At 39.3% G+C, this 23,279-nt stretch overlaps 1 protein-coding gene across 4 annotated transcripts in view; it reads left to right on the top strand.

Moving 5' to 3' along the window:
• The window catches only part of PTBP2 (polypyrimidine tract binding protein 2), a 26,727-nt gene extending 23,701 nt beyond the window's left edge, over positions 1-3,026 (top strand). For 2 of the 4 annotated variants that reach the window (XM_010138523.1, XM_010138526.1), the window contains 5 exons: positions 55-88; positions 528-620; positions 979-1,195; positions 1,304-1,381; positions 1,530-3,026. In XM_010138523.1, coding sequence (XP_010136825.1) covers positions 55-88; positions 528-620; positions 979-1,195; positions 1,304-1,381; positions 1,530-1,662 — 555 coding nt within the window. In that variant the 3' untranslated portion in view covers positions 1,663-3,026. The remainder of the gene's footprint in view (positions 1-54; positions 89-527; positions 621-978; positions 1,196-1,303; positions 1,382-1,529) is intronic. The other 2 variants (XM_010138527.1, XM_010138524.1) reach the window with 1 other exon arrangement.
• Positions 3,027-23,279: the final 20,253 nt, after the last annotated feature.

The following is a 23,279-nucleotide window of genomic DNA, read 5'->3' as shown; positions in this document are numbered from 1 at the left end:
CTCGACTCTTCTCTCTTCTTGTCTTACGCTGCTTGCTCTTCTCTCCTTCTAAAGATGGTTACGCCCCAAAGTCTGTTTACCCTCTTCGGTATGTTATTGTTAGCACTATACTTTTATTATTGATTTGATTTTGGTTTTGGTTTGGTTTTTTTTTTTTTTTGTTTCACCTTAATTCTTATTTGTAGCTAGCACTTTGGCTTAAAGTTGAATATTAAATCTTTTGCTATTTTTCTTTTGCTGTTTAAAACTCTCCATAGACACAGATTTTCTTTTAATGCATGCTAATATATTTTGCATGGTCTTTAATTTAATATCATTCACATAGCTTTGAGGGTTTATCAGAAATTATTCTTTTCAAAATTCACTATTCAAATTCTTTATCTCCTTTATTCATTTGTGAGAGTGTTGAGTTTGAGTGAGTGATCTTGTTGCTGTCTGAATGTTCCATTGATATGTCAAAGTATGTTACTTAGGTGACTGGCTTTAAAATGAACTTTCTCTTTTGGGTTACCTTTGACTTTGAAAAGGTGTTTATGGTGATGTGCAGCGTGTGAAGATTTTATACAATAAGAAAGACAGTGCTCTTATACAGATGGCTGATGGAAACCAGTCACAGCTGGGTAAGATAAATTTCCTGTTTATATTCCCGTTAGTCTAAGTACTCAAAATTATGCTGTGTAAGATCAGGTGAACTAACGTGTTTACATTTGTCTGTTTGTCTTGTGTCCTGGTTACTCACAAGATCCAAAGTCTTACCACGTGTACTTGTATTGCAGAAGATCTACACAATATCATAAAATCACATGTGATGGTCTTTAAATAAAATTACTCATGTAGATTCTACAGACCTAGTTCTTGATTCCAGTCTTTTAGCCCATTGTTCCTTTGATTTGCTTGGGTGTTCTTGTTTGCTTGTGTAATGTGCCACAGACTACTGAAAAGTAACACTGAACTGAGTAAACTTCTTGTCGTTTTCAGCCATGAGCCATCTTAATGGACAAAAAATGTACGGAAAGATTATTCGGGTAACCCTTTCTAAACATCAGACAGTACAACTACCTCGAGAGGGACTTGATGACCAAGGGCTGACTAAAGATTTCGGTAATTCACCTCTGCATCGCTTCAAAAAGCCTGGTTCAAAAAACTTTCAAAATATATTCCCTCCTTCTGCAACACTTCATCTGTCCAATATTCCGTAAGTGTTGGCTGTGAGTAAGCCAGTGTTATTACTGTATGACTGAATCACAACACACTGAATAGACTAATAATTTCTTGCTTATGCTTATTTTCTTTCTGTCTGTAGACCATCAGTAGCAGAGGAGGATCTACGCACATTGTTTGCTAACACTGGAGGCACTGTGAAAGCATTTAAATTTTTTCAGTAAGTAACTTTTCTGTACATAGCTCTAACAAAAGACTGCATGAGTGCATTTTTGCAGCATGTCTTAGGGAAAAGTGTATAGAGGATAGCAAACATTAGGGGCAACCCCTGTAGTGTTCAACTTCCTAATGCCATTATTTTGTTTCAGAAGAGATCACAAGATGGCACTTCTTCAGATGTCAACAGTAGAAGAAGCTATTCAGGCTTTGATTGATCTTCACAATTACAATCTGGGAGAAAATCATCATCTGAGAGTTTCTTTCTCCAAGTCAACTATTTAAAATGCAGATTGAAAATGAGGGTGGATTGAATTGTTCGGTGTTGTCACCTATTGACTGTTCAGGAAAGTGGGGACCAGAGTTTGTCTTCTGTTGTTTTTTTATTATTTTTTTCCATGCTGTTATCATTCCGCAGTTGTTTAAAAACAAACAAACAAAAAAATTAAAAAGCAGTGATGCTATCTGCTGTTGTTCAACTGTTGTTTAGAGAAAACATCTTTTTGTTTAAAAGATTTCAAGTTAATACCACAGTTTTTCAACTTAGTTAACATACGTGCCTTAAAAAGGAAAACTAGTTCTGCTGGAATTGCATAACTAGGAAAAGCAAATTTGGTTGTCTGGGGCACATTGTTACATGATAATTTAAATATGTTTAGGCAGGGGTGTGTAAAAAGGTTAAGCTTTTGTTTCTCCTGCTTGATAGATTTATCAGCTGGCTTGTCACTTATTCTTTCTTTTTAATTGGATAAGATGCATTACACTGAGAGTAAAATGGGTTTATTTGATTTCTGCTACTTTTTTCTTTGTGCTCTTTTTTTTAAAAGGCCTTTTTTATTTTATGGTTCTGGTCTAGATTCAGTTATGAATGTAGGCATTAGTTAAAATTAACAAGGTATGGAATATTAATTTCTTAAAGGACAAAAAGTGACTTACGTGACTTTGAGCCCTATGTGAAAAGCATTGTGGAATCTTAACCTTTTTGTACACACTCTTGTGGGATGTATCATATAAATGTCAGCACTAAGTAATGTCTTGTTTGTGGCTGAATATTTTTTGTAGATGTTTTTGAAGTTGACATGACTTATGTGCATTTCAATATATATTGCCATCTTTAGTTTGTAATTAAGATATGGAATATGGTTGTGGATTTCTGAGCATGTACAGACTGGTCAAGCTAGTTCAGGAAATGGTGCATGTATATTTCAACGATGAAGAAAGTTTGCTGCAAATGCTTGCAGGAAATTTCGTGGCAGTTTTCCAAAACTGACAACCAGGAGGGACCAAAGTTTATGTGCCTTTAGTCTTAATTTACCTTGCATTGTAATATTCAGTTTTAATAAATCTCTTCAAAATATTTTGTATTTAGAAATTGATCTGACTTTACTATAAACATGGCTCAGAATCTACAGATCCAGTTAATTTGAAAGCAGTTCTGTGTCAGTCTGAACTGTTACCTTGATTCTGTTTAAATGACCAATACTTCTTGAAATTGATGTACTTTGTTTCAAGATTCATAGATTCTGTTATCTATGTAGAAAAGAAAAAGGTCATGTATATTTTCTATTAGTTGAGTTTTTACATCTTTAGAATTGTAAAATTCAGTATAGTTTGAAAGTGGCACAATTAAAAATTAATTTTCTAACAAAGTTGGGAGGTTTGATGGTTGTTTAATTTCATTTTGTGTGTACTCTGCTTACCTCTGTAGCATGCTCAATAAACACTTCTGTAGCTCTGTATTCACCTTTTCTGTCTTTCTCTGCTGCTTTCTCTCTCTCCTCTTCTTTGTTTTTCCCTTCTACTGTGCTTCTAAATTCATGTTTATTCTCTGCCAGGGTGGGAAAAGCATAATATTAAAAAATACAATTTATAGCTTTTTACCATAAATCTGATGCTGTGAAAAATACCAGCTCTTTATTTTACGAAAGATAGTGACCCCTTTGCAGGCATATGTGCATATTAAACATTTCCCACCCTGTTAAAACTTACTGCTTTAAAGACATAACTTTATTGTAGTTTGTTAGCTCTCTCTTTCTATCTTTTTAGTTTTTAAGCAGATTTATGCACTAATAGATCTCTCAGGTTTGCCATGCTCTTTGCTGCAGTTTCATCTTTCATTTTTTTTGTGTCTGCTAAAGATTTTCTACTAATCATACAGTATACTCTTAGGTTGACGTAACGAAGTTTTTAACATCAGCTTGGTGGACCGTTCATCCTCCAGACCAGGATATTTCACCTCTTCAGAGACATTGGTTCAAATGAATTGTAAAAACAGTTTGAGCGCTTCAGTAGTGTTTCTGCATAATACCTTAAAATGGTGGTGGTGGGGCTTTTTCCTCTTGATTAGAAATAGGATCAGAACTTTCACACAGTCCCCTTTTAAGAGTAACTGTATGATGCTGAAGCATTACATCAGTAGAAGCTGTCAGTGTTCAATTTGGAGTATTTTCCTGTCACTTCTCCAGTACGACTACTGTAGTTGTATTGATGTCAGATTACTTTGTGACCTGATGTCTGTTCTTTGGGCTGGCTTTCAAATCAATAAATAGCTTTTTAAAGGTCGTGGTATAAAATAGAGGGCTTGCATTAGCTTGCACTACATTAAATAAAATGCATTAGGTTCATATCTGTTTTATCAGAAATGCATCCAAGATATGAATTAAGTTAGCCTCCAGGTGTGTCACAGTGATCACCCAATCTGAAATGCTAGTAGGATCAGATTAATCCATACATGAAACTAGTGAATCAACATCTTTTTACAACTCAGGCAGTCAAATGCATTGTCTGCCAACTGACCTGAACAGTAGTTAAGGGTCTGGCTGAACGGGCATTTTAAATTTTTCATCTGTGTAGTTTGATATCCCATATTTTTAAAAGTAAAAATGTGTCATTTCCTTTTGCATATCAGAATGTGCTTGCGTATTTCAAATAGAAGTGCAAGTTGAAATTGAACATTCCATGAGTTCAGCTTCTGCCAAACTATTTCCTCTCTAAAACATCTGTATCAGTTACACAGCGATTGCCATATGTATAATTTTGAAATAACTTTAAACATCCAGAGTGCTTGGGTGTTCATAAATACAGTTTTGTAAAACTGTAACTTATCTCTTCTCAGGCTTATTTCCTTAAAAAGAAGTTTTCTGTACTTCTCATTTTGAAAAGTTCTGTAGCAGAAACCTCAAGGGTTATACGTTGAATTTGATTTGTTAGAAACTCAGTACCTTTATGAAATTACATTTTTTTATCAGCCAAAATTAAAAGTAATGAGAGTCATAATTGTCATGGGAGGTTTTTTTAGTTAATTCACTGCCCAGTTATTGATACGTAGTCTATAAAGTGGTATCCCTTCAGAAAATACACATTTAATGTCCTAAGTGCTAAAACTCACAAGCTTGTTTTTCTGGAGATGATACTGCATTTTGTGTAGTAATTTGTAGATTTTCGTTGGTTTAAATTGTATTTTTCTGTTTATTTTTAACTCTTCAGAATGTGAAAACGCAAAGTGTCATTTTTATTAAAATTTTACTAAAAATAAGGTTTATTCGTAACTACTTGCACTCCATGAAATGTGAGTTTTCAGATTACATTAGTAGAACTTTACCATAGGCATGTTGGTATTACAAACTCAATTTCAGATTTTTCAAATAATTCTAGTATTTTGATAGAAGGCTGTTGTTGATTTCTTTTTCTTTGAGAATTGTTAGATTTTTCTCTAATGGAGCAATTGGATTGGTTAAAGTCCAGAAATGATTATTTGATCAGGTAATGTCTGCTGGGAAATACAGTACGTAAATGAAGTAAAACAAATTCTCACTAAAAATGGTGGCAAAATGTCAAAGTCAAGTCAGTGCACCTGGAAGTATTTCTGTGTATTGTGACTTAACGTTATTAAAAGTCACCTTTAACCCGCAGAATTAACAATTGCTCGTTTGACTATTTGTAATTGTTTTTAACGTTTCACACCAATTTTCAATTTTATAAGCTACAAAAAAATCCCTTTGTATTGTAAATTTCCTTTTTTATAATGTGTTACAGTATGACAGCACCAATCTGACATTTATCTGCCGTATTTAAGGTGCTGCAATCTCATACCACAGCTTACTCAGATAATTTGACTAATTCTATGCTTCAACAATAAGTAGGTCTGTTAAAACACTAGAAAAAAGGTAAGAATTGTGTCCTTCTCCACAAACAGGTATATTAATCCACTAGTATTAAATGTTCTACATGAATGTTCTACAGGGATTCTTACTAAGATTTGATTGTATTAGGTAGGAGTGAAGCTGAAGTCTGTATCTGTTAGACCTCATTCTGTTCCAAAGACCGAGACAACCTGAAGTTCAGAGTTTTGCTGAGGTGAAGAAACTTTGTTTTAAATACTTTGGCAAAATGTCCCATCTCCTGTGTTCGTGGCCTGCATGGAAGGGGCTGTAGAAATCGATGATGTGGTCAGGATTGTATCTGAAGGTAGGTTTGCCCAGGTCTCGATCATGCAGCATCTGCAGTGTTTCTTACCTTCCTGGTCTCTGGGGAAGCAGCTGCAGCCTGCTGGTATGGTCCTCATCCACACAGAGGATAAGGAGAGAGACTGATTTTTCTGGAACGGTTGGAATTCATATACTATTTTCTATTTAATGGGCCTTGGTAAAGCTAATCAGTGGACTGCAGTAATCTAACTGCAGAGAAGAATAATCTGTTATAAATAATTCTGTTAGTCCACAGTTAGCTTGCTAGTGACCAGGTTCCTGCCTTGCTGAGGAATTACATGCCACAATAATGAAGCTTTAGAGAATTTAACTTGTTTGTTTTTTCTTCTTTTAATGGAAGAATTTACTTAGAATTACCTAAATCTCTTGAACTTTGAAAATCTCAACAGTTATCTATACACATGCGTGCGCACGGTTGGTCACATCAGAATGGTTAACAAAAAGAAGATTGGTGAGTTCATGCTTCACCTTAAATGTAATTTTTACTGCATGATATAACTTTGTTGTAACTGTCTGCGTTTACTGAACTTTCCCCTGATGAACAAATCGAGCTTGGAAGAGGGTTATGTTGCTTTGTTTTTCCTCTTCAAAGTTTACAGCATGTAACGTATAAGATCTGTATTCTTTCTTGATTAGTTCTACATGCAGGCAGCAAAGGAAGAGCGAAAAATTTTTCTTCCTTGGGAAAATGTGAATTAAATGCAGAATGGCTTAAACATTAAAAAAAAAAAAAAGCTCAAAATAGCACTTCTATTATCAAAGAGTTCTGCATGTTTTATGAGTTTTAGCCCGGTTTCATGAGGAAATGAGACATGCATAATTGCATTGTCTCCATGTGAATGTCCTGTTCTATAGATAACTCCTGTTTCTTCCCTGTCACTCCTGCACCTTCTGCTGGGTTTCCTGGTGGACAGGGGGCATGGAGGTCTCACAGACTAAGGGGCTGCTATTTCTGTGCTCGTGATCTGTTGTTTTTCGAGGTCAAAGTCTTTACTTCTAGTGTTGTGGGAAGGGGAAGGAAAAAATCTGCTGCCTTATTTTTTTGTTTTGGCAGGGATTATCGAACAGGCATGCACATAGTTCTCTTTGTCTAGAAAGAGGTGGCAGCTTGTGAGGTAGCAAACCTGACAGGGCTTGGTGGTAGAGTGGAGTACATGAGAAATGGGAGAAGGAAGGGATGTTTTGCAGCAGAAGCAGTGCTGGGCAGAGGAGCGTTGAGGGAGTTTGAGTAGGTTTCTTTAAGCTGCTTTCTTGCATAAGTAGAAAATCGTTGGTAAGGGGAGAGTTACTGGTTGAATTTTTAAGCCTGGTGCAAAATCAGTACAGCTTGTGAGGTAAATATGACATGTTTTCATTTCCACTCAAGAAGTACAGAGGTGTGAGAGCTTCTCAATAGCTTGCAGACTGCTGTAGAAGCTGGTTTTCGCAGGGTGAGTGTTGATCATGCCTGGAAGCCAGTGAGACTGAAAGCCTGAAGCCTCTAGCCCTAGGATAGGCTACGTGTCAGGGCAGTTTAGGATGATTGACACTGATGGCTTGCCGAAGAGCTAGATAAAGCAAGCTAGTAGGATCTAGTAGGAGATTTCTGACACATGTTAGAACAGGCATTTTTTGATGAAAAAATGTCTACTGTAAGATTTCTGACCATCTGTATTCCGTGGAACGGTGCTCCAGTATCCTTCAGGCTGGCCCCTTGCCCTTTCGTTCCTTAATGCCCTGGGCTTACCTCTTGCAGCATCAGCATCCTTTCAAGATTTCAGTTGTGCAGCTGAAATCGTGCTGGACTAGTCTGTTATTTTCTGAAGCAGGAGAGGTTTCTTGGCAGCTGCATCTGACAAGCACCAGTGATTTGCCGTGTGTGGTGTAGGACTTGGGTCTTGCTGCTGCTTTAAGTCATTGACAATCCTCAGCTAGTAAAAGGCCGCAGTGCTGTGCTGACAAAACACTCTCTTTGGAATGCTGTGCCTTGTTGTCTGAACGTTAACCTGCAGCTATTGACTTTGGGTACAATTTGTGTACATTTTTTCTGATCAAGGGTTGTGTTTTAGGATGTGGGGGCTTTTTCTTTCCATTTTCCTGTTGACTTTTGTAGAAAATAGACCAGTGGTCACCTTCATTGCCTGGTTCTCGAGCAAATTGTAGTAAACTGTAATGTTTTGGCGAGTGGTGTGTCTAATCTGTTCGTTAAACTCTGAAGATGGAAGTGGTGCAACTTCTCTAGTCAGTCTGCATCACTACTTTACGATGCTTTCTGTTAGACCTTAAGAAAAAAAAGTTCTTGACCTCAATTGCTTGCTGCAATTTAAGTCCAGTTTGGTTTTTAGAAAGTGGTTATTTTCAAATTCCTCTGTTACATGTAGCTGAATCTCATAATCTTGGAGTGTAGTTACTTCAGAACGTATTATTAATAATAACCGTTTTCTCATGGGTAGCTCTTCACTCATTATAGGTCTTGGAAACAAAGGCTGTTGTAGTGCCATCTTGTTCCATAGAGGTGGGCATGCTTTCAGTTAATTGCTGTTGTGATCACAAAAGGAGAGTGAGACTGGTAACACCGAGCAGTTCAGCACTGCTGTGAATGAACTCAAAATAGCTTTTCTCCTCCGGGTGGTACATGTTGTTTGATTAAGTCTGCAATGCATTTTGATCCACCAAGGAATGTGTTTTCAGCTGTGGCAGTGGAAGAATTGCCAAATCACCACCCATTGTGACTAGAAGTGACTGGACTTAGGAAAATTGAAGTCCGGAATGCAAGTACTCTTACTAACAGATCAGTGTTGACATTTATTTGCTGTTTTCTTATGGATACCTGGAAATGGTTAAAGGAGTTCCCTTTTCAGAGCAAACATGTGAAAGTATCAGAACTTTTTTTCACAGGAATGTAGGCTAGTGATTTGTATAGACTGTGATCTATAAGCTTTACACAGGTCTCCTGAATAGATTGCCCTAAGGAACGGGATTCCACATTTCATTTATGATTCCAACTTTTGCAAGTTTTGAGCTGGTTGAAAACTTGCTTTTTTGCAGATCTGAAAGAATACATTCCTTAATACCCTTCCTTTTTAAGTCCACGGTCACTTCCTCATATAGAAAGGAATTACGTAAATCAGAGCTTTTCTCAAGGTGGTTTGAAGCAACATATACAACATATTCCTCCATAGCTAAAGAAGGGTACAGAGATTTTCTTCCTGTGTTAGGAGCTAGCCAGTGGCCTTGAACGCTTAACCTTTCGAACAGATTTACCAGAAAGTAAATATATTGTACGTGGTGTCCTTGCGCAGTATTACAAAGCCTCAACTTTCCTCAGTGAGACTTGAAGCAAAACCTGATTATCTGCGGCAGCTACTAGTTTTCTAGGGCTCCAAGACTTGCAGATTCAGTGGCTTCTAGAACCCTTCTCCAGCATTTTTGAGATCTTTCCCTGACCATTGCAAGTTGCATCCATATTTCAGAACTTTTAGGTTATATACTGTAGAGTGAAATTAGGGCTGTATGGACTTCAGACTCTTGGATTAAGATACTGAGTAGTCCCAGAAAAAGACGGGAGCCCTGCAGTCTGTTCTGAGACGACTCGCTCATTGGAAATCCTTGGATCTTGTTAGCAAAATTAATTTCAGCTTCACTTAATTTTTAGCACCTCCTAGAATCCTGAGTAACCAACATCCTCATTATATTAAGACAGAAGCTGTTCAAATGCTTCACTTTTTAAAATGTTTTAGGAATGTAAACAATGTCGTTCTCTGAATCAGTCTTTTATAATTAAAAAAAAAAATCTTGTTACATTTGTCAGTCTCCTACTTCATAATTTTTCTTTTTTTTTTTTGGTACTTCTGTCAATAAATGTTACTTACCTTCACGTTAGTAGAACTCAGTAATGGTCAATGTAGACCTCGGTGAACTTGCAGTAAGATTGGTGCTTGGAACAATAGGCATTAATTTTCTGCGCTGGAAAAACTAAGTTTAGACTTCTGCCATTTAGAGTTTGTATTTAGGCAACTACTGCTCAACACCGAGATTTTCTCTTCTGCAGACATCTGCTCTGCCCTGCCAAAACCATGTTTCTAGGGAAAACACAAAGTTCATCTGGAAGTAGTGACTGAGTATTCAAGGGAGAGGAAACTGAGAGAAAATGATGTAAATATTGAGTTGCTATACAAGAACTTTAATTCTCCAGAGATGAGACAGTAGCCGAGAGCTTTGACTGCACGTATCAGGCAGGGCAAGCCTATGTCCCTGCACCCCTTTTTATAATAATGCTTTCTCTTGCTTTTTCAATTTCAAAAATAAATTTGCAATTTTAAAAATAATTTATTTTGTAAATGTGGAGATGAGCTGTGAATCACTGCGAGGCCAGGTGCAATCCACTTAAAAATGGAAAGAATCCAAGACACTGTGAACTTAGCTGAGACTTTGCAGACTGTTGATGTCATTAAAATCTTTTATAGATTAATAAGTGTCAGAAGTACAACTCTGATCTTTGGGCTGCTGCGATCTATGGTATAAAATCTCAACATATTTTTGTAAATCTACGGAGTGGGTACTCGTACCTATCTCTAGCCTATCTTGCTGCTTTTGTTATGTTTCTGCCAAAGCTGTTCTAGATCGAAGCAGGATTTTCCAGGCACAACATTTTTAAAGTCTGAGTGTCATCTCAGTGGGGTTTTCCTGTTCTTCTGCTTCCAAAAATGTTTTTTTTTAAACAATGTGTTAGTTCATTGTTAATCATGATGAGTTACGTTTGCTTTTGCCCAATGGAGTTGCGCGACGTTTATACCTGAAGTTTCTTGAGGCAAAGGCTCTCTTTTACTTTGAGGTGTCATTCTGTTGTAAAGGCTGTAATAATTCTCAAAGAAACAATTCTGATTTTTGCCCCTCACTGTAGCGTCAGAGAAAAAGGTGCTTCGTGAGCAAGGCTTTGACTGTTTTATGGTGACAGGTAATGGTAAAATTTACTACTTACGAGCCGTGCACGTAAATCTACATATTTACATAGTAATGAATAAAGTAAAATATTGTGGCATTTCTAGTTGGAACGTAATCGTCATGTATATTAACGCAGATTTGGATGTCAAAGAAAGTGAGACAAAACTAAAGCTGTTTTACTGACCCGATTCATTAGTATGAGAGTGTTTTGAGAGGATGCAAAGGAAGGTTCTCAGGGAATGGACTAGAATGTTTACAGCTCGTGACAAAGGAAAGGTGATAGTGTCAATACTTACAGCTGATTACACGCTGCAGAGTTAACCATAGACTAGTTCCTGTACTAAATTTCCAAAGTGTTTTAATAGCTCTGTTCTTTAGAGTCGAAGTGGACTGAATATTAAAGGAAAGAAAAAGTTCTGCTAGACTCAGTTTACATCTTGTCGGAAATTCTGCTCCTTTTTCCCTCTTACTCTTTCTTGTCTCCTTTTCAGTTTTCCCGTCCAGCTGAGCCTAGATACACCAAACTGCCATTGCCTCCCCGCCCCGCTTTAGAGCGTTTACACTGTTTACACTCTGCTTGTTTTTGAGAGCTGCTCCTCTCATCTGTTCTCCATCCAGCACTGCGTCTCTCTACCACGTTCTCCTGGTTTTGCTGCCTCCTTGTCCTCTGTGCACCATCTTTTCTCTGTGAATGATCCCCACGCACTCGCCCGGGCGTCCTGTGCTCACGGCGAAGGTCCCGTGGCAAGTCCGGCTTCCAGATTCTGTTGTTGGCCGAATGCAGGTGTGGGTGCACTGGGAGCTGTTGGGTTAGGTTTCAGAAACTGCTTGTCTTCCCCAGCCGGAACTGATCTGGGGAGGGCTGAATAGATGTAAAGCTCAGCTCAGAGTGGGTCCAGGGTTCTGATGTGCTGTCTTCATCCTTCGTGTCCCATGTACGTAGTCTGTTCTGTAAAGCACGCTGTGTTCTGGGAGGTGGTGGGGGGAAATTTCACAGGCCTAGCTGGAGGAGGCTCTGCTTTGCATTGAGCACCAATATCTGAGTGGAGGCTTTAAGCAAATGCTTTTCCTGCTATTGCTTTTCTTACTTTTTGTGTCTTTCACATGTAAGTGAGAAGATGTGAGAAAATCCGTGAGTGAATCCAGACCACTAGATTTCACGCAGTTGGCAGAGAGAGAAAAAAAAGTACAGTTAACTGCCTACCTTACCCTCACAGTCATCCTCATCCCATGGCTCCACCGAAAGACCCTTTTGTGTTTCTGGATTAGAAATAACATGAGCAGGGGAAAAAAAACCCAGCCGCGCTCCACTCTGTACATTGCAGTTGTATCGTCCTTTCCCAGGTGCCTGTTTTGTTTTTAAGAAAAATGATAATAGAAACACTAGTGGGGAAAGCTGGAACACAAGCAATTCCCACTCTTCCCTTTGAAGTCAGAGTTTAAAAATGGGCTTATTTTGTTAGAATTCGGGGTAAGTGCTTTTCAATAGATGAGATATACATTTGCTCAATTCCAATGGACTCCACCAAATCAACCTCCCACTCAATTCAATTAATTCCCTCCCCTCTGTGTGTGAGGAGCAAGGTTTGGATATAAAAACACTGAATGTAAGATTAAAATGTCTACAGAGATGATCAGAAGGGAGTCTATTTTAATAACCCTCTCAGATTGCTGTGCATGAGATGTGGAAGTAGGAGGTTTAATCTCAGTGCAGTGCCTTTACAATTATAATCAGAATTGAGCAGAGTATTGGTCAATAGGAAGTGTGCTCCTCAGGGTAGGGAGAGTACTGTAACAAGAATTAAGTCTCAGGATGTTAGTGAAGGAAATCATCTGAAAAGAATAATCAGCTGCAGTGGTGTGGATCTCAGGTTCACAGAATTGTTCAAAACTAAACAAAAAGCAAGAAGCAGCAGAAAATCCGCTTAGATAATCATCGTGCGAGCAGGAAAGAAACACTGGTTCCAAGTGCATAATGCTTTCCTCTGGTGAATTTTTGCTTTGAGATATTTTGGCTGCTGCTAAGATAAAAGGAAGAAGTTATTCACTCTGTCTCTCCTTATAGCCAAGATTGGCTCCTATACATCAGCACAGGGTGCCTGAAAGTTGTCATTAATTTTAGGCAAGTCCTGGGTGGTGGAAACGTATAAGGCACTAATGGAAAATATAATTCTGGAGACCTCTTTCCTTAATCTCCCAGGCTAAAAGTTTGCTGGGTTTTTCCCATGTTGTCACATAATACATGTCTCGTGTCTTTTAAATTAACTTTGGGCTCCTAGTGGGTAAGTTATTACATAGCAGCCAAGCTTAAGACCCGTTATTAATAAAATTTTTGATCCTTGGCCCTTTTTTCCTGATCACATCTATTATGTGCGTTGTTTGGAATAATGTGATTAGCGTGAGTTTGCTATTCCTACTTAATACAATTGTGCCTTGTGATGAGAATCTTAGAGTATATGCTTTGAAACTCTTGGAGACTGAGGAAGGGTATAACTTTGTAAGGTGCTATAATCCTCTGCTGTACAGATGTCTCTGGCTTAAGACATACTGTTACAAATTCAAAATGAATTATCATTTCTGAAGTCATCAGAGAACTGGAAAATTCAGCAGCGGAAGACAAGTATTTGCAGTTTTATATCTTCTATTTAAATGTGTAAGATTAAAACCGAGACCAAGCATTATGTTAAGGAGTATAACCTCATTGTGATCTTAACCTTATGAAGAAGGACTATAGGCTCTGCAGGTACAGTCTTGTGGAGTCCTTGATCACGTATTTAGGATGTTCAAGGGTAAATGTTTACAAGGCGGGAAATAGAGGAGCTGTGGGTGCCCATCTCTTTATTTGCAAGCTCCTGCTAAGATGTGAACTCCTTGTATCTTTTGCTACCCTTTCAGCAGGGTCTATATTCAAAGGGAAAATGGTAAGTTTTGACAAAAGGAGCTTGAATTTATTCTTCATGCTAATACCATTTCCTTGGTTTTGAGTAAGAGTCCCATGACAGAACAATTTCCTTGAATTATAGTGCATATTCATGAAAATGTTTGTATTTCTGCAGGTTTTGGTCATCTGTAGTATTTAGCTCTTCAAACTTTCAAATCAGTGTATAAATATTAACAATTCAGGATGCTCTTCATGCCAAGGCAATTTTCTGTGGAGGTAATCTATTGCTTTAATGCCTTTCTAAAGCTGAAGGTTTTTTAATATCCGCCATTAATCACAATTGTTAGTCCTTCTTGCTTTAAATTATGCAGTACTGATGCCCATTTCTTAGGCAGAAGTTTGTTGGTGTTACCTTAAGTCAAACCTTAGTCACACAATAAGATACTTGGAATTATCTCTTCAATTAAAAAAAGAACTTTGTTTAAAAGATCAGATGGTTATGATGTCTTTCCTATCTATCTATCTATCTCACTGCTTCTGAATAATGAAATCACTTACTGGGTGCAAGAAGCGTGATCATCTTTGAAAGCTGTCTGTGCTGTGGAACAGTCTTGTGAGGCCAACAGCAACTAGGTAACCCTGTCAGTCATACCACGTCAGGCTGGGATTTTCTAGGAAATGATGTCAGAAATACCCGACTGGGGTTTTAATTTTGTTTTCAGTGCAAAGGTGTATGGCGCCGCTATGTCTCAAGCAATAAATAAGCAGATGTCAGCAATGCAGCCTGACTGTGTTTGACATTGCTTGAGCTGTCTCTGCTTCCCTGGAGCCTGAAGCAGCATTAAGTATCATGATGCCTACCAGAGCCAAAGCACCAGCTTGAAATACCAGTGAGACACTCTGTGGAGTGGCACAGGGGACCAGTGTTGTAGGTCTCACCCATGCTAATCTACCCTCTTGGTAATGAATGTTTTCCCTCCTCAGGCAAGAGAACAGAGAAGTGCTCCCAACGGGAGCTATACCTTTGGTCGCACTGACTGTCCCAGGTGGGTTATAGGATGCCTATGTTTGCAGGATCTTTTGGTGGCTTTCTATCGTAAAGCACCTTTGAACCCAGACTGCCTTAATCGAGCCATGAATAGAAGTTAATTTAGAACTATTCAAAAGCTGATTTGGAGAGATTTACTGAGATGTCTTCAAAGGAGCAGTCTTTTAGCATTCCGTTTCTAAATCATTATTTTTCTTTTTACTGTGATTTCTAAGCTCTGGTTCAGGGAAAAATGTCTTGGTTACTACTGTAGCACAGCAGATGGTGGTTACTTGACATCTTTTAAGCAGTGCTTAGTTCTGGGAACACCGCTACTAGCTTTACACAGTACAGGGACAATGTATGGGTTGGTACATCGGTGTGACTCTTGACCCCGCTAGTGTAGGCAGATACCAACAGTACCTTGCAGTGGACTCCTGAATTGCAGCAGACACCTAATCTAGCATATTTCTCCCCAGGAATCTCACAGTCGCTGTTCTTGTTACATGCATCCTACCTATTGCTTGTCGTCTTGCCACCAAGCAAGCTCCTGAGACCCCTGTTTGGACGGACCCCTGGCCACCTTCCACCCAGAGCCTGCAACTTCCTGATGAACGCCTAGTTTATGAACAACATGTTCCTAGGAGGATAACAGGAGAGGGCTTACCTAGAGAGAGAACCAGATACTGTTTAAAAAATGCCACTATTTCCAATAACAAACCTAAGACCAACTGGCACTGGGTTTTCTGAAACCTTTTTAATGCATCTCAATTGCCATCTCTTCGAGGACTTTGGATGAACCTCATTCAAAACTCCAGTTTGTTGTGACTTGAGGCCGTCCCATGCACCAGATGCTGAAGAACAAGCAGCGCGTTTGAGGCCATGCAGGCACCATGGGATGGGTGAGTTGTCTGTAAGTTGTCCCTCTGGCCTGTGATTTATTTTGTGAATAAGGGCTTTTGCCCTGTTGGCCATTGGGCAAATTATTCTACCTAGTTCAGAAAAAGGGCTATATTGCGTGAATTGTGGGGCAGTGAGAAACAGGGAGAGATGAGTGTCCCCTGCATTGCTACCTGGCTGTCAGGCAGGAAATGTTACAAAAATGCTCTTTGGGACATTGAGAGGACTACTGCTCTGGGGGTTAATGCATTTTCTTGCTGGTGCATCAGTGCTTTCTGTCTGAAATGACTCCAAAATAGTAGTTCTTTATACTAATACAGGCTGAGAATGGAAAGGATGCGATGGGGAACCTGCAGTGAACGAACATCATGGCTCTCACCCTGCTGTCTGAAGTGCAGCATCAGGATACCCAGGTGAGCACTCACTAGGCTGCTGCAGTTGCAAGAGCAACATGCAGCTTAGCGAAGGGCAAAGCTCGCCTTGCAGAGAGCTTTTGTCAGTAGTAGCTGAACCGTGTTCTACCACCCAATCCCACCCGTTCAGATGTGGCGTGACTGTTGGTGGTATGACTTGCACTGATCTTTAAACTAAGACATATAATTCGTACTTACTATGAGGAGGAAGCAAGACCTTCGTTGTTAATATGGCACACCTCGCTATGTCCATCTAGCCAGGTCTAAGGTCTGACCCTAAATCCCAGCTGAACAGGATGTGTGCTGCCAGGGCCAGCAAAAGAGGAGCACTTGCAGACTTGTCTCAACTCTTGCAGGAGAATAGGGGGAAGCCAGCCCAAGAGAGCACAGAAATGCTCTCAGATACATCAGTTTGGGGAGCACTGCAAAGGCTATGGGGTGTCACGTGTCTCCTTGAGCTGGGTGAAGGCTTGATCACTGAGTTTCTGACTGTGAAAAGGGATTAATTGCACTTTATAGGGGAGCATGAACAAATACAAGATTTAGGCCTTTTTAAAAGCTGGTGCAAACCTGTAATGCAGGCAGGGTGTATGCACGGCTCTGGGCTGGGAATTGCTTTGGAAGGAGGAAAACTAGATGGCTGACTCCTCCACGATATTGTTAACTCCTTCACTTGCAGCAGTGTGCAGTGGGTGTCAGAGACTGTGTCTGGGTCTGGAATGGGCAGCGTTTCACAGTGGGTGGTTCGGTAACAAATACCGTGCTAAGCGTGAGGCTGCAGGCACGCTTTCTTGCTTGAGCTCAGTATTTCCCAGCGGTTTCAGAGGGAGCTTGATTCTTGATTTCAGAGAGAACTTTCTAAAAAAGTGTTGTTGGCAGAGAAGTTAACTTGGGCAGAGATATGTTCTTTCTCTGTTACTCCTTCCAATCAGATAACTAAATTGATTAAAAGGCTGTTTTTAAAACACCGGGTTACTCAGTCTTTTGTAGTTTCTTTTACAAGAAAAACATGCTGAATAAAAAGGAGCCTAAGGCTTCCAGTAGAGATAGGCCTGTAATCTTTGTGTCTACGTGTGGGAAGTACTTGAAAATTGCCTCCTACAGACAAATTACTGACTTGTTGGTAGAGAGAAGTTTCTTTAAAATTATACTTTGCATAAACTTTAAAGTGCAGAAAACAGCTATTTCCCTGTGAGCTTCATTATTTAGGTACTATCTGAAACAAACGTCACAAATTGTTTGCTACTGATTGTCCTATACTTTACAGATATTCCAGATGTTCCAGCTTCTCCAGAAAGTATCTGAAGACGAGGGTAGGTTTCATTCTGTAGCATCGTTGCTTTGGCAGGTAAGCAGAAAGTTGAGTGGGTTGATCACATGCTTCCCATCTGTCAACTCATCACTGCTAATAGGTGCTTGAAGGAAAATTGCAGTTATTTCACACAGCACTGGATGCTGAAAGTTTGTATGTCAAGAAAAGATGGACATGGAAGGAACAGAAAGTGTTTCATAACAGGCTTTATCTACAAAAGACATCCCTGTGCTGTCCTGTTGAGAGTAATTATCTTTTGTGCAGATGTGATCTTGGCTTGATTTGGACTTGCTGCTGCTCATTACACTCAGTCTGGGCCTGCCTATCCTGAAACACAGAGCAGGATTTCTTCTAGCAGTGTTGAAGCCCACCTAAAGGCTGACAGAGTAGTACAGTGTATGTGTTTTCCCGATTTCCTGGAACTGCAGCTCATTCCCGAGTGCCAGCCGCATTGACACCTCTCTCAACCGTTGTGTGTATTGCTGTTTCTTACCCACAGAGTTGTGCTGTACGGTAGAGCAGTTCCATAGAGGCAGCTCCGCACAGCCACCACGGACTACGTGTTCTTCTCAAGGCAGATTGGATTCTACCGATTTTAATGACTAAACTCAAACTTTCCTGGCTTTCCTTGTCTGAAAACCATTCTAACATCCAGTCAAATTGCCCACATCTCTGTTTCCTGGGCTGCCATTTATCCCAGATGATAAATATAGAAATCTGTGCTTAACCTAGATTAAAGGCATCCTTGGAAGTGTTTCAAACAGCTCAGTACCTGCAGGTTTTGGTACGGGATGTTGTACGGATGCACAGCATGACGGTAGCATGTCTTCGTTGTTAAAATGGCCCCTTCGCCATTTGTAGTGCACCACTCAAATAACATTTGTCTTCCTCTTGTTTTTTAACAGCAGCTGGGCAGGTTCCTTTGTGTGATTCATTCTCCCCTAAATTTAGCTCCCTAAGTATTAGACATCTCATCTGAACCAGTCATCAAGCATAGTCTCAAAATTAGTCATCAGAGATAACCAGCTCAACAGGACAGTCTGACCTGTGTCATCTCTGGCAGAGATGGGGAGGGGGGTGAAGTCATCTCTAGAGATAGCTGGTTTTCTCCATTGATTCTGACTGAATTTATAGTGACTTTCAACAGCAAGGCGAAGGAAGCTCTCTATCTTTTGCTCTCTTTTCCAAAACTGTCTTTTCAACTTCAGCTATCAATATCCTTAGTTTTAATAATAGAAGTCTCTGTGTTTGAAGCACCAAACTGGATTTGCTGCCATTATTTTCTGATTACTTATTTTTTTACTGTTTCTTCTGATTTGTGAATTTTAACAGTTTCTAAAGTTGGGTGAAAAAGAGAGATGTTCTACATTCTTGATTTAAGCACATTTCCCCAGTAATCAATATCATAACTAGAGCAATGGTTTTCAGTGTTTTTTTCCTTAAAAACATATATCAAACAGTATGGTGAAGCCATACATCTTCCCTGTCAAACATTTAATTTATTGTGCTGTTCATTTATAGCTTGAGTCTAGAGAGCTATTGGTTGACAAAAGAGGATGGATGGCTTTTTTATTGAGTCCTTTCACAGCTGGCAGAAGGTAGCAAACGGGAGAAGGAAATGTGCAACACTTATTTCCAAACTTCTAATAAATCGTGGATGGTTCACAAAGGGTTTATGAGAACCTAACTATTGCATTGCATTTCCGAAGGATTGGGAGTTGCTGCTCATTTGTCGTATTCACTGTGGTTAAACTGAGCATCAGAAAGCGGGTTAAAAATGAACTTTAAATGGTACCAACAGCTGATGTTATGGATATACACAAATAAACAGCATGATCTAACTCTGTTGTGGCTGCTGCTTGATTCCTCTGAAGTTAAAGCAATATTAGCATCAGAACAGTTCTTATCTGGTGTTATGTATCCCTTTATACTCCAGAGATTCTTTTAAAGTTAGTAGTTCATGGTAGTGAGGGGGAATTTCAGCAGCTTACTCCTCTGACAGCTGTTTGCTGCCTTTGTGCACAGGATGGTCGTGCTGTGAGCAGCACTTTGGAGCCCATATGTTGCTGGTGCAGCCTCAGAAGTTCTTGGCTACAAGGCAGTGGACGTCTCTCAGCCTCCACTACTGTAATCTCTCTTCCTCTGATCACTTTAAAGTATATAAAAATCTTATCACTTACCAAAATATAGGCACTTAGTGGTTTGAGCTAATAATTTCCTGGTTTGAATATTTTTCTGATTTTTGCGGCATCGAGTTTGTAGGTTTCATCTTCAGTTTTGGGGACCTTTGAATCTATTCCTCTGCTTTTGCCTCACCATATCTACCCTCATCTTTCTCTGTATCCATAATGATGTTGCTTCTGTTTGGTAATGTTACCCATCTGTAAACGTAATGTTCCTGCCGAGCATCCCATAAGCACGGATACTGTCCTTGATCGAATTTGTCTGCAAGATCATTTGCACCACCAGCTTTCAATGCATGCTTTTTACTGTGATTCCTAGGGGGAAAAATGCACAATTATCACAATTATTACTGGATTAGGAAAGGACTATTGGTAGCTGGAGGGGAGGGAAAAGGGAAAAAAAGGTAGTAGTTTGTTTATTTGACACAATTTCTGCTCCTTTCGTTGTTATGAGGTGAAAATGTAATTTGAAAAAACCCAGAAGAATTCTGTGTTGTTTATCAGCTGGGAATTCTTTGTCACTGTGATACTCTCCTGTTAAGGGAAGTTCTGCCATAACTTTTAAAATACATAATTTAAATGATCTCTTGACCACAGGCGATCAGTGGATGTAAGCCATGCTGTCTGAACTTCAAACCGCTTTGCTGTCTAGTCGCAGTAGAACTCTTGTATCCTCTATCTCAGTCACTAGAGGAAGATGAATTCTATTTAGCTGTAGCAATTAAAGAGGCTGCGATTGGTTTAAAGTTAGACATCCCGATCAACTGGTTAAAGAACTGCATTCTACAGTGTTCTAACATTCCTGAGTTCCTTATGTTTCACTTCTTTCTTCAGTTAATCTTTTATTTAGGTGTGTAAGTTAAAGCCCATATTACAGTTTACACACAAATGCAAACAATGTGTAAACAACTGGGGAACTGTTAGTGAAGAGGGTTGCAGAAGCCATTGTGCTAACAGAAGTGTTTCAACTAAACAGAAGGTGAATGAATGCATTATATAACAATACTCTTCCGAATTTTAAACAGTGTACCTATGAAGCAAATGCAAGGAAAGTGGTATCTGAGCTTTTTTAAATGAAGTGAAATTTCTGCTTGGCCACATCTTAAACAGAAACGCGCTAAGCCACATTTCTTTTGTCTCCACAAAATGAATGGCATTTCAATCAATAGACCCAATAGAGAAGAGTAAGTGCTTGTAAGTATGTAGCTGCAAATGTCAAATACATTGTTTAGAAATACATTGACAAAATTGGGATTGGTACATTTGTTTATTTTTTTAGGCAAAATATACTTGGATAGCAATCAACACTGACCATAAAGATAACATGCGGAATTAATAATGTGTGATTGATTTTTGCAGCAAAGAATGCTTTTACGTCACAACCTCATTATCCAGCTATCAGCCCGGTAAAATCTTACAAAAGGGCTCGTAAGTGGGACAGAACAAGTCAGAATAATAATTACCTTTACTCTTATAATACTCAGAGAAGTTGTTGTGTAGAATAGGTAGAAGAAGGGAAAAGGAATGGTTGGATGGGATATGCTGTAACAGAACTCTCCCAGACTTGCCTCTAGCTGCACATCAGCCTACCTTGCAGGAAGAGCACTGGCCAGACTTTGCTATTTGAAAGCTTTTAAATACCTTAACTGAAAAACCTGATACATAAAGGGAGAGGGCTATGCAACTTCTAAGAATTGACACTTTAAAATATCTGCCCATATACATCCCTATGTGGAACACTTGAGTCACCTTGTCTTAAGAAGCCTTTTTATGGAAACTGGTAGTGTTTTCCAGCACAGATTTTCTGACTTCCAAGCTTCATGAAACCTTACCTAGAAACACATTCATTGATACCAAATCTCCAGTCTTTCATCCAGAGATAACCTTTGGGTTTGTGGAGATGGTGTCAGGCAATATTGTCATCCTTATTCTCCGGAGTCAGAAAAACTTGCCCAGCTAGACCCTTCTATATAGCTTTCTCAACAAAACAGCTTATGAAGCTCTTCTGACCCAAACTAGCAGCTTTTCAGTTTTCAGTGAAGAAAAGGTTGAGGTAAGTAGTCAAACTAGCCTATTCTGGGACTGTGCTTGTCTACCACACTTACTGCAGAGTTCGCTGGATTTTCCTGTGAGGACTTTGTTAGCATAGCCTAAGGGGAAGCCTGGCGGCACTGGGGCAGACCAGAGCAGTGTGTCAGCAGTAGTCAGTTCCCATTCCTGCATGGCAACAGCCCTCGCACTCGTCCATCATGGCCCAAATAGTTTGACTGTAAAATATGGCCTGTCTGGAGCAGGTGCAGAAAACGAGTTACACCCTTTAGTCTTCTCCAGACCAGTTCTGTTTGGTTCACCCACATGGCTATCAACAGCACTTACCACAGAGGGTTAAGCAGCGTTCTAGGTAACCAACATACTCCTCCAAATTAGTCCTGTAGGTAAGGGGCCCGATGGGCTGCATTAACTCCTTCTGAGGACAGTGTTTGCACACTCTAAGTCATTGACAGGCATCATGCAAGCTTGAGCTTTAAAGGAGTGATGGAGTGCAACACTGTAGGTACCCTGCACCTCCTATCACATTCTCAGAGGCTTGTACTAGTCTCAGTTTTAAGAGACTTAATGCATTCAACATCTTCACAAGGAAATTTAAAAAAAACCCAAAAAACCAAACATGCCCCGGTCACTTCACACAAGTGTGTTTGCATTTTTTCCATTCTTTTTAAAGGACTGTGTTTAGATTAAAAAATATATCGTTGAGAAAAGATCCATTAGAATTAAACTAGTCATTGTAAACTACTGTCAGACTTCAAGTATGTCTGCTTTCCCTTTCCTGTTCCTTTTGTTTTCTCAATAAATAATGGACTTGTTCAGTAAGTGAAACAGACCGCTTCAGTAGTCCATCATGTATTTTATTTTTACTAAACTTTTGGTTGTGCTTTTCTTGTAATGCCACATAAAAAAATCCACTCTGTCAGACTGTTTTTCATTTGAACTCATTGAAAATTGTTTGAAAGGTTTTGTTTGTCCCAAGTGTCTCTTAGGTTCAGTGCGATAGATACCACTGAATCCTTAATGGCATAGGGAGATAAAAACATAGGATGGCTGGATACTCAACACTATTTTCTGAAATTCCTGGTATACCCTTCCTCATACTTCCTCCCTGTTCCCCCCACAACCTTTTACACAGGTTTACATGCATTCTAATAATTTTTTCACAAGGTAATATAAAACCACTTCTGCACTCTTTTTAATGTCAAATATGTGCACCGGGGAAAGGTTTTGTTTAAAATAGCCTCGGCAGTGTTGAGGCAACTGATGTTTTATTATGTTGCCTGGTGAACTCACCCTAGAGCAAATCATGCAGGAAGATGAATATGTTTTGAAGGCCTTTGAGAACAATGATTATTCTTCAAATGTATCCTAACTGCAGAAGCATGCCTGAAAAGTAAATGTTTGATGATTTACACAGAGAAAACTTCTAAGCATTCATTATCTTCTAGCAAAGTTCCATTGCTTGACTTATGTGTGAGCCAAAAAAACTACCTTTGTTTCCACCTATCTAAATGTTTCATATACTCTCTCTCCAGCTTTGCCCTGGCTGATTTGATTTCTAGTCTCCTGTTGGCACTTAGAGCCAGATTGTCATAGTGTTCAAGAATGTGTGTGTTGCTTACATGTCCTGGACACATGTAGGTGATGAAGCAAGTCTGTGTCCAGACATCAGGTGCTGTGCCCACCATTCAAATTTTAGCACATCATTGTAATGCAGTCTCAAGCAC

This window comes from Buceros rhinoceros, unplaced genomic scaffold (assembly GCF_000710305.1).
Source record: "Buceros rhinoceros silvestris isolate BGI_N320 unplaced genomic scaffold, ASM71030v1 scaffold19366, whole genome shotgun sequence".
NCBI lineage: Eukaryota > Metazoa > Chordata > Aves > Bucerotiformes > Bucerotidae > Buceros > Buceros rhinoceros.
The sequence above is the reverse complement of the archived record's forward strand: the minus strand, read 5'-3'. Positions and strand labels throughout refer to the sequence as shown.